At 38.0% G+C, this 12,135-nt stretch overlaps 1 protein-coding gene across 6 annotated transcripts in view; it reads right to left on the bottom strand.

Moving 5' to 3' along the window:
- Positions 1 to 9,672: 9,672 nt before the first annotated feature.
- NCK1 (NCK adaptor protein 1) overlaps positions 9,673 to 12,135 on the bottom strand; it is an 87,949-nt gene continuing 85,486 nt past the window's right edge. For all 6 annotated transcript variants that reach the window (XM_058729971.1, XM_058729972.1, XM_058729970.1 and 3 more), the window contains one exon: positions 9,673 to 10,604. In XM_058729971.1, coding sequence (XP_058585954.1) covers positions 10,410 to 10,604 — 195 coding nt within the window. In that variant the 3' untranslated portion in view covers positions 9,673 to 10,409. The remainder of the gene's footprint in view (positions 10,605 to 12,135) is intronic.

Genomic DNA, 12,135 nt, shown 5'->3' with positions numbered 1-12,135 from the left:
TTTTTTTTTTTTTATTTATTTATTTTTTTTTTTATTTTTTTTTTTTCAACGTTTATTTATTTTTGGGGCAGAGAGAGACAGAGCATGAACGGGGGAGGGACAGAGAGAGGGAGACACAGAATCGGAAACAGGCTCCAGGCTCTGAGCCATCAGCCCAGAGCCTGACGCGGGGCTCGAACTCACGGACCGCGAGATCGTGACCTGGCTGAAGCCGGACGCTTAACCGACTGCGCCACCCAGGCGCCCCTGAATTTCCTTCTTTTTTAAGGCTAAATCATATTCCATTGTATGTATATACCACAGTTTGCTTATGCATTCATTCACCCATCAGTGGACATTTGAGTTGCTTCCACCTTTTAGCTATTGTGAATAGGCTGTTATGAATATGGGTATAGAAACATCTCTTTGAGACCCTGCTTTCAATTCTTCTGGGTGCTGTATCTTTTTATACTGTGTGATGTATACATTAGTGGGAGAACATGGGTTTTAGAGTGCCGCAGATTTTGTTTCCAGTTTCAGAACTTATTTGCAATATAACCTTAAGAAAGATAATCACTTATTCTTTCAACAAACATTCACTAAGGGCCTACTGTATACTAGATCTGGGAATTCAATACTTCCTGCCCTAAACCAAAAACTTACAAACTAGTGAGGAAGATAGGTATGGAACAAATAATCAATATTGAAGATGAAGTGACAGAAATATAGGAGCATTAAGGTAAAATATCTAACCTAGCCTGGGGGATTAGAGAAGTCATCCTGAAGGAAGTGACTTTTAAGCTGAGTAATAAATGCTGAAAAAAATTAGTGAGGCATGGTGTACTTAGGAAACTACAAGAAGTTTCATTCAAATGGAGAGCAGCAAGGCTGGGTAATGGGGCTCAAAGGCAGACAGAACCAGGATTCCAGACAGCTTTGAATGCCTTGTTGAAAGGTTAGAGTTCATTCTGAGAGCAATGAAGGTCAAAGGAGGGATTAAAAGCTCAAATCTGACCATGTTATTCCCTGCATTTGAGCTTTAAAAAGTTTATGACTGGAGTGGAGAAAACAAACAATAGAAGGGGCCAAACTGGAGGCAAGAGGACAAGGAGTAAACTATGTTGGTCAATGAGATGAGAGATGTTGTTGGCTTCCATTAGGTTTTCCTAGGTCTGTAGACAGAAGTGACTAAATTCAAAAGATGAAGGAGGTAGAACTGACAGCTCTTAGATTTAGAATGGATTAGGAGGGTGGAGAGGGAGAACATGACTTTCAAGTTCTAGGTTTGAGTAACTGGGTGGATGACAGCACCTCAATTGAAATAATGGAAAGGAGGAGGGAGAGGTGGTTTAAAGCCAGGCAGGGTTGAGGGTGGTACAGTAAAAGGTTGCATGTGTTAAGCTTGATACACTGCAACTTCAGATGCTTATGGGGCAGCTGCAGTCTAAGTATGTTAACGATCTTTGTCTCAAGTCTATGGGGGTGTCAAGGGTATGGCGCCATTTCCCCTACCTTCAGCATTCCAGTGGTAGCTGAGACCAGGAAGTGGGTGAGAACATTCAAGGAGAGTATGTAGATTAAGGAGACATGTGGATGTGCTCCTGGAGAAGACTCACATATAAGAACCAGCACAAGAAAAAAGAAACAGGGAGGAAAAATAGGTCACGGAAATAGCCCTGGAACAAACTATGGTCCTGGAAATGATGAAGGATGGAGAAATCAAGGGGGAGTGCAGAAGCGTCACTGAATTGATCGTTGAAAAATGTCCCCTGGATTTAGCACCAGGAAGGCCATTGTAATCTCACTAAGAGGAGTTTCAGTGGAGAGCTTGTATCAGAAGATAGTTGTAGGTTGAGAAGTGGATGGGAAAAGTAGTACTCCTTTGATGTGAAGGGGAAGAAAGCAACTCCATAAGCCTCATGTTTTCATTAACACAATAGACAATATTTTACATAGTAGTTGTGGGATTAAAGAATACAGACAAAACAAATTAGCCCAGTGCCAGGAAATCAGTAGTCTTCACAAAGCTGTATTAACCATTTGTAATATTAATAATGTTAACAATAAACACAGGGGTGGCTGGCTGGCTTAGTCAGTGGCAGATGTGACTCTTGATCTCAGGGTTGTTGGTTCGAGCCCCACATTGGGTGGAGATTACTTAAAAATAAAATCTTTAAAAAAATACAGTAAATAGTTTACTCTAATTAAACTAGCCCTTTAGTTAGCTCTGCTAGCTAGCCCTTTCCAGCTCCCCATCTTATGGTTTGGCCCCTGGATCAGCAAAGAAAGGCTTCCAGTTCAAGATCTCTATTACAGGGTAGTAGTTAAAAGGATGGGCTCTAGAGACACAATCGATTGGCATCTGGGATCTGCCACTTACTAGCTGTTTTTTAGGCAAGTCATCTAAACAGTGTTTTAGTGTCCTCAATTATAATAGTACCTAATTCCTAGCACTGTTGTGAGGACTAAGTGAGATGGTACACTTAGAATAGAGTATAGCAAAGTAAGTCTACAGTAAATATTAGCCATATATATATATATATATATATATATATATATATATATATATATATAATTTTACTACATCATGGTCAAGAACACTTGGTGGATACTCTCCTTGATCACAGCAATGTGAGTCAGTGGTCACATCTGTGTCCTGACCTCTGGTCACCAGCTGATTGTACAGTCTCTCACTGCTCCCCTGGCATCTGATACTGGTTCCCTTTGCCTTTGGGTCTGGACACACCCCAACTTGGGAGTGCTTCATATATGCTGGCCTCACCACCTGTCCCCAGTTTTATATTTGTTCTCCCAGTCCTGGTTTCCTAATTCTTCTATCCTAAATCCCCTTCTGCCCACAATCTCCATGTGTTAAAAGCTAACAATAAAAGTCAACGTGTACTGGGTATCTACTATGTGCTGGGAATTGTCTTAAAGACTTTCCACAACCATAAACATTTCCATGTATTATACAACAGACTTGCGAGGTAAGATTTGATTTCCAACTTTTCAGATTAGGACAGAGGGCACAGAGAAATTTATTTACTGTATATCAGAAAGCCTGTCAGGGATGGAGACAGGAATTCCAACCAAGGTTTGCATAACTCCACGTCCCTGTCACTCACCTTACTGTCCTGTAATGTGTTTGAGGAGCACAGTGTGGTGAGTGATCCCAGAGATTAGCAATGGTTTTAGGGAATAGACAAATCTCAATAGGGAATCCTAAGGATCTACCAATTTAGATTTGGGTCAGAGAGATGCATTCAGTTTAGCATTCCAACTGGGAGAATGGCATGAGCCAGGCCCAAGGATTGAAAAGTTGCAGGGAATACAGGAGAATGGAAAGGAAAAGGTAAGTAAACAGAAAATGAGACAGAAAAACACTTATTTACTTATGCTGTGGGGGAAGGAGAGTTATTCATCAGACTTTGGGTCTTAGGATAGTTAAGCACTATGAGTCCCTGTTAAGATGCCTGTCTGCCATGCTGACAAGGCAGTATTGCCTACCAATCCTTCACAAGCCACTGCAAGGAAAGTCTCTGTCTTGGGCTCAGAACACTCAAGGGACACTGAGGGCTAATGCTACCTGCCTGCCACAGCTTTTGAATGACAGTCTCTTGTCAGGACTGGTTCATAACTCAAGGAACTCAGACCATCCACCTCTGCTTGGGCCTGCCATTAGCGAGGACTTCTGGAGGGCTGTGCTTCACCTAGTTCTTATCCTGGCCTAGACTAGATATCCCCACTCTGATCTTGCCTTTCCTCTTCAGACTTCGAGGTACTTCTTTCTATTCCTTCTCATTAGCTGGTTGTGGTCTCTTGTCTATGCAACATGCCCATCCTTTAACCTGTTTCCTGCACTTCTCAGGTTAATGTCTACTGCTTTCCAGAGTTGAAGGATCATCTAGGTCTGAAAACGAACTGCTGGAAAAACAAAACTATTTCCTACCATAAGCAAGTACAGTCTAGAAATAGGATTTTTTTTTGTTACACTATTTGCCACTCAACTATTTGATACTTAATTATGGAAGAAAAGGAAAGGAGATAAGTTTTATGGAAAGGTAGAGAGGCAGTGGGTAGGGATTAGGAGGTTGATGGTCAGAGATCCCTAAAAAGCCCTCTGAGTCCTGTAGGGCAGGGACTAGAATGAAGCAAGGGGCAGTAGGGTGCAAAATTTGAAGCACTCACTGTTAAGGTTGTGCAAGATAGGTCCTGGTGCCCTGGCATAGACTGCATTATCAATTACTTCATTCCAAAAACCATTCCTTGACCTTCTTGGCACAGAGTAGTTCCCTTTTCCGGGATTTCTAAGTATCTAAGTCCTGTGTTTTTAGTACATCTAACATTTAGTTCTAATCCAGTCTCAATTTTTTTAAGTTTATTTATTTTTGAGAGAAAGAGCGGGAGAAAGGCAGAGTGAGAGAGAAAGAGAAAATCCCAAGCAGGCTCTGCACTGTCAGTGTGGAGCCTGCTGTTGGATTTGATCTCAAGAATAGTGAGATCGTGGGGCACGTGGGTGGCTCAGTCGGTTAGGCATCTGACTTCGGTCAGGTCATTATCTCACGATGCGTTGAGTTCGAGCCCGTCAGGCTCTGTATGGACAGCTCCAAGCATGGAGCCTGCTTCGGATTCTGTGTCTCCCTGTCTCTCTCAAAATTACACATTAAAAATTTTACAAAAAAAAAAAAAGTGAGCATCGTAATACAATTTTCAAATGATTATGGTTACTGTATTTTCACTCAACCACTGGTATAACCCCAGTGAGTTGTCAATGATTCTATTAAGTGGAGCACACTATGCTCAAAGGTCAATTTTTTAAAAAAATGTTTATTTTTAAGAGAAAGCGCAAGCATGAGTGGAGGAGGGGCAGAGAGAAAGGGGGACAAAGGATCCGAAGTGGGCTCTGCGCGGAGCCTGATGCAAGGCTCAAACTCATGAACGGTGAAATCGTGACCAGAGCTGAAGTCGGACATTCAACCAATTTAGACATCCAAGTGCCCTAAAGGTCATTTTTTTTTTTATTAGAGGCTTCCTTTAATCACCCTATGTAAATTAACACCTCACTCTTACTCTCAACCCCCACAACCTGATGATCTATTCTTTCTTTAGAGCACTTCTCCATCAGGCATCACTAGAAAGGTAAGTTTTATGACAACTTTTAGACAACTTTGTCTATTTTCTTCACTATAACATTGCTAGCTCAGAACTCTTGATACTTAAGCATTCAAATATTTGTGGTGAGTTGGTTAGATGGATGGATAAATATCTCCAAAAGCTAAACACTGACACACAATCATACACAGATGTAACGGTTCAAAAATTATTTTTTTCATCTTGGCACCAAGTGATTAGCATATGCCCCAAGGAAATCAGTATTTGTTTTCTGTAACATCCTCGTTATCTATAATCTAGAAAACATATCAAAACAAGTAAAATTTGGCATTACACTCTCCTAGAAACAACAGGCTTGAATATTCAGGGATTACAAATTTCTTCCAAAGAATTTAAGAAAATCAATTAATAATCATTCCTCCAAAATAGAGAACACTTCAGTCTTATTCTGGAACCCACCCGTCACCATAATTTCCCAAAGGCTATCTGCAACTTTTCCAGATACAAATTTTTGTAGAGCCAGCCCAGAAATTTATTTAAACCAACTAGATAATCTTTACCTTAGATGTCCATTTTGTCTATTTATGTTTTCCTACTTCAGTCATTATGATTCCAAAAGGTACCAGAAAACATGAAATAAAGGAAATTGGCTACTCTTTTTGTCTTCTGTGGTTATAACTACAAATAAAATTAGCAACATTACAAAATGCTGAGTCCAGCTTTACCTAGTTTTAAAAACAGCTTAAAAAGTAATTTGAGAGAAACATTTAAAAACAAGCCAGACGGGTAGGTAAATTAAATGTGCTATGCCACTGTAGGCAACAGGCCAATTCTGAAATATTTGATAATGAAAGTATCAACATACTGGCCAACAAACATTTTTAAAAGGGCACTTTGGCTTAAAACATTTACCTCTATGAACACGGCCAATTATAATCGAAACTCCTTCTATCCTTCAAAATCTCACAATTTCATTTTAGGTTCTACTCCTTAAACAAAAAAGTCTTGGCAAACGGTGTACACTTTCAGATCAAAAGAACATCTCGTTAGTAAACTAGAAAAATGTATTTCGGTTCCTTGGTCACTTGGTTTAGGTCGTGTAACAACAAGAAATTAGGGTGTGGAGTATGCATAGCATACTGGTCTCCACGTGTTTAGAAGATGAGGGAGTTGAATCAGATAAACTTGCTGAACCAATAGAACCAGCTTATGAGAACACAGAGGCTTCCTACTTGCCCAGAGTAGAATCAAATAGTGGTTTTCCCTAGCAGTAATGTTGTATTTTTTTAAAAAGTCCACTGGATGCTCTTCAGAACATAAAATGAAGATGTCATTTCTCTTGTATCAAATGTCCTTTAAGGAAGAAATGACTACAGTTGTAAAACCATGATATTAAAGATGAGTAAGTTAAAGCATGTTGTAATACTACATTTCTAATTTGCTGATTTGGACATTGCATCTGAGGTGTTTCTGAAAAATGAGAGTTTCCAGATTCTAAACCAAAAAAATCCATGTTACAGGAAAGATAGGGTCTAACAAAAACTACATTTGGAAACATGAACTGGGGGGGTAAAGGTTGGGAAGTAGATTAATAGAGTTTTTTTTTGGGGGGGGGTTGTTTTTTACCATGTACATCAGTAAACACAAGGGGACCATTCACATTAGGTTCTATCCAATAGTCACCTTGTGGGAATTCGACTCTAGGATTGCCAGCTTATTATTCAAGGTAAACCAGAATTCTGAATTTTATGTGAAATTCCCCAATTTTTAAATGTTAACAATTACTTTTTAAAGCACTGTGTGGGCTGTATTCCTATTTGGCTGTACCCTGAACAGGGCACCTGGCCAAGATGTGGGAAAGGGGTAGTGATGGAATTTGGGACTTTTCAACAAGGAAAAAGGCTGGGCTTGCATTGATGGGGCAGGGGAAAGAGGTTTCCTAATTCTCACAAAAGTACTTAAACTGACAGTAGTGCCCCTACTTCTTTGCAATCTCTGGATTAGATGACAGAATGAGAGCATTAAAGCTGGAGATTATTTATGTGCCACAGATCTATAAGGATGGTCTTTTCCTAACAACCCAAGTTACTCATCTGCTAGGCCTTTTTCTTCTTCCAGCAATAGCAATGGATTAGTCTTCCTGTTTTCAGTGATATACCTGTGACACTGTCTTGAATTACACTACGCACCTGTGTTACTGTTCATAGTAAAAGATACATTATATGTGTTCATATATATCCAGCTGAATCCTAACAACTTATGACCAATTAACAGCTACTGCAAAAAGCTATTCATCATTGAACTTATATAAAGTTCTGAAATAAGTTCTTCCAAGATTTTGGAGAAGTTATTTATAGAAGTGGGTTGGGCAGGGTTATGTGTGTGTGTTATCTGTGTTTAAATTGATGGCCAAGTGTCTCCTTCTATGTGGAAGAAAATTTCTGTAATACTGCTCTTCCCAGAACTCTCCTTAGTCTAAAGCAAGCACACAGAGGGCAATGTGGTATGATACAGGATGTACCAGGCTGGGAATAAGGAAACCTGGTTTCCAATAAAGTCCTGCTACTAGCTAGCTATGTACATGTTTTCTAAGGTTTTTTTCCTTCTTCTTAAAATTGCTCCAAATAAAATTCATGCTTATAAAAACAGCCATTGATGTAAAGACTGGTTTAAGACTTTTAAAAAACTGATAAAACATTTAAGTACAAAATTCCACAGTTCCCAGTGAGGTTTTCATCCCATAATAACAAGAGCACACAATAGATATTATTGGCTCATCATCTCCCTGGCATTTGCAGGCCACCTGGTGCAAATCCACCTGGTCTTGAGAAACTATAGGACTTGAAAGAAGAAAAATGTGGCAACAGAAAAAGATGAATGATGATACCTTTTATATCTGTGTGGAATAGGTTTTCTCTTGTCTGCTTTGACAAATGGGAAGAGTTATACAGCCTGCTCTGCCTGCCTCACCTACTGGATGCTGTTCAAGCTCTGTTTTGTTGAACAATCAGGTGCCCAACTCTGATGAGCTGAAGATGAGTAAATGCAGTGCTTGTTAACATGGTCATAGGGGCTATCTGGGAACTCTCTAGTTATTATAAATCTAACTGTGGCACAGAAACGTGCAATCTACTTCCAGTGTTACTCCATTCCTAGCTGCTTTCTCAAAATCTTAACATAAGCTCAGCAGAGTTTGCTATAAATAGTTCGTGACTGTGATACAATTATTGATTTAAAAAAAAAAAAAAGACTGGGGGAAAATGGAGAAAAAGAAAGCACTGTCAAATGTTTAAAATTAAATAAAAAGTTGTTTACTACCTAGTCATATTTATAACCACTTTAAAACTATTCTCAACTTCAAGTGATTTTATAGCAAAAAAGGTACGTATACATGACTTTTATTTCCATTACACTTGTCCACTAATAATCTTAATAAAAAAGGGAGACTGACAAAGAAAGAAATATGAACTGAAAGGCTTTTAAAAGCAGATGTGATGAAAATGAAATATTGTACATCGATGTCTTAATTATATTTGCAGACTCCTGTTACTTAGTGGGAGAAGCCAGGGCTGCCACCCAGTGGCAATGTAAGTCTTTAAATTTTTTTTTTTTTTTTTCAACGTTTATTTATTTATTTTTGGGACAGAGAGAGACAGAGCATGAACGGGGGAGGGACAGAGAGAGAGGGAGACACAGAATCGGAAACAGGCTCCAGGCTCCGAGCCATCAGCCCAGAGCCCGACGCGGGGCTCGAACTCACGGACTGCGAGATCGTGACCTGGCTGAAGTCGGACGCTCAACCGACTGCGCCACCCAGGCGCCCCAATGATTTTAAGATTTAAAGAATAAAAAATATTTAAAATAATTTTAAAAACACAAAACCAGAAACCTCATGAATTGGACAACTTCAATTTTAACATCAGTAATTTTGTTGTATGAAATGCTTATCTAGAACATACTGAAGAACAGAAACATTTATTTGCTTAGGCAGCACTGGGGAGTTTTTGAAAATATCGTATGATTTCCTAGTTAAGTTATATGGCTTTAGTAAGCATTTTAATTAAAATATTGAAGGTTATTTTGCTTAAATTTAAATTCCAGAATTAATAATGTGGGGTTGGGGAGCTAAGACCACAAAATACAGCTGTTTTCTTTCTTCTGTGACCTGCAGAAGTAGATTCAATACTCCAGAGTAGTCTCCCAAAACTTCTGCTTGTTAGTAAACAAAAACCTAATAGAAACCCCTGCAAAAGTAAGATTTTAAAAATAACTTTCTCTAACCATTTGGCACATTCCATTTTTTCCTCAGGTATAATCAATTTTAGTATCTCAGTCGACAAAACTCAAAGCTAAAAGGAGGAAATGAAAATAGTAGAAATACCATGCCTGGTAATTACTGATGTTCAGAGGTGGGAAGAAACCAAGTAACTCACTGCCTCCTATTTTCCCAACATTTGGCCACAGCTTTTTTCACACTGACATAGATATAAACATACCCCAAAACAAGATGCCTTGGTAAAATAACAACAGAGAAAGAATAATATAACACTAAAGCATCCACTTAGAGTTTGAAAAGCTAAGTATCTCAGACACTGTTTTATTCTCCTGAATAACCAGTTAAGAAAGAAGCACCCTCTCAAAAAATCTTAGAAATTCAGAGATTTTTGTTTCCAATAGCTGTAAATTAAAAGTATACAAGACATATTTTCTAACCTATATCCCATTTGTTTTGCTTTACAATGAAGACAATAATTTTTTTTTAAATGGAAGACACAACATACTTGATATTTACAATGGCTTACGACAAATACCTGAAAATAATTTCTAATTTTCCATTTATTATTGCTATTTAGTCACAGAAAAGATCAACATTCTCCATGAAATTTATTTTAGCATATGCCATATAATGATATAATAATTTTATATGAAGAGAAACCACTGCGGAAATGACTAACATGGTCCCTTACAGGGAAATAAAGGAAAAAAAAAAAAAAAACCAATAAATTCTTCCATATAAAGACTTCTGATCTGCATCATTTTCTCAAAATATAAAACCTTAATATTAGAAGCAAAAAGAAAAACAGCAAAGAAAACAATAAAAAAGAAGACCAAGGATAAGGAATTGCTTTGTGCAGATGCTTTGCATATGTAGTATATATGTATGGGCTGAGTTATAATAAAAATACTTATGTATTATAGTCATTCTCATGTAGAGTTAGAAAGCAATTTCCAATCAAGCATGACTGGACTGACATTTTCTCAGTCTTCAATTATGTGACGAATTATAGCTGTGTAGCAGTCACTTCTGGTCAGTATTATCATGACAAATGCTTGATAAGATACAGTTTTTCTCCTTGTTCACTTGTAAAAATTGGTGCCTTTTTGTAATGTTCTACAAGTTCTTCCATGGTGCTGAATTTACGCTGCCCAATACAGTAGACAGTCTCTTTTAGTTGAACTTTAAAATGCTTGTTTTTCCCTTGTGCTTTTAGTGATACAGAGAAATCATTTGGCTAAAAGAAAAAAACAGGTAGGGTAAACATTATGAAAGACATCTATTACCATTTTTATATTAAACTAATAATAGCTAAAATCTGAGCACTTACTAAGGCTCTAATTAAATTATTTACATAGATTATCTCCTTTACAACTTCTAACAAACCTATTTTAGAGATGACAAAACTGAGGCCAAGAGAAACTAAAAATCACCCATCTAGTTAATAAGAGAGCAGGATTCAAACTCAAGCAGACTCCAAAGTCTCTTAAATAATATGCTCTAACACCCACCAGCAAATCCTTTAGTTTAACATCTGGGACACAAGAGCTAGCTTTTCTCCTATCAGACTATTGGAGCAACACATGAGAAAATGTGGGCTAATAGTAGCTATCCTACAGACTGAGATAATGCTCTGAATTCTCAGACAGTAAGACACTAATGAGAAATCATAAACTCAAATGCCTACAAGGGGAAAAAGACATGTAAACAAGTCAGAGTGGACAGACAAGGAGGAACAACAGTCCATGGCCAATCCAAAGGCCAATCCACTTAGCTGTGATTGCTGCTTAATAGGAATATAGGCAATTTTGGCAGGCCCTCCAATTTCAAAAGGAAGTCTGTCATCTGAATTTTTGTAATAAATCTCAATATTTAAATACAAATTCAAATGTTTAAAAGTATTGCTCAGGTCAAAGAAAATATGCCTGTTTGAGACCTTTACTTTAAAAATTCTACTGGTAAAATGGTGTATTTTGGCTAATATCCGTGCTCAATTACCCACCACAAGAAAATACATAGTATTCTGCAATCAAGCTACTTTCTGAGTTTTTTTGTTTGTTTGGTTTTTTTAACCTAACACTTTCCTGAACAGTCTAAAAGCCTCCATTTATATAGTTACTGCCAAAGTTTCGAACAGTGGGCTTCCTGGAAATACCCTATTCGTATGGTTACTCTTACTACCTGCTCTAGGGTCACTCCCTTCCTAACACCTATTACCCACTGCTTGTCCTAGAAAGCAGGACCAGGTCAGGCATCTAACAGAAAACAAATCCCACCACTCTTCCCTATCATCAATCCTGCTCTTCCTGAGGGGTTACATTTCCTGAACTTTGTATCAAGCAGTTCAATTAGCCTTGATTTCTCCCTCTTCTTTCCTCCCTCCCTCTTAAATATAGACACATCATATGAGTGTGCACACACTCACACCAGGCAGGTTTTCTTCTGACTTTCAGTCTTTTGCACAATCACACCTTCACCTCTGTACAACCAGACACACAGAAACAAAGCCAATACTAATGATCTGAAAGTGGAAAAGTAGTGGTATCCTTTTAAAAGGGAAAATAAAGACCATTTTAAACGGAAATAAGTATCATCAAATTTCTAATACCCTAACCAAGAGCCCATATAGCTATTTTCTTTCAATTTTTGTGGTTTTATAGTTTTACTGTTTTACTAGTGCTAGAATAAAAATATCTTTTATTGCAAATGCATTTCAAATACATTGAGTATTAAAATAGGTTTTTCAGGTAAATAATAAGTGAATTCCA

The sequence above is a fragment of the Neofelis nebulosa genome, chromosome 5 (assembly GCF_028018385.1).
Source record: "Neofelis nebulosa isolate mNeoNeb1 chromosome 5, mNeoNeb1.pri, whole genome shotgun sequence".
Classification (NCBI taxonomy): Eukaryota; Metazoa; Chordata; class Mammalia; order Carnivora; family Felidae; genus Neofelis; species Neofelis nebulosa.
This window is presented reverse-complemented; position numbering and strand designations above follow the sequence as displayed.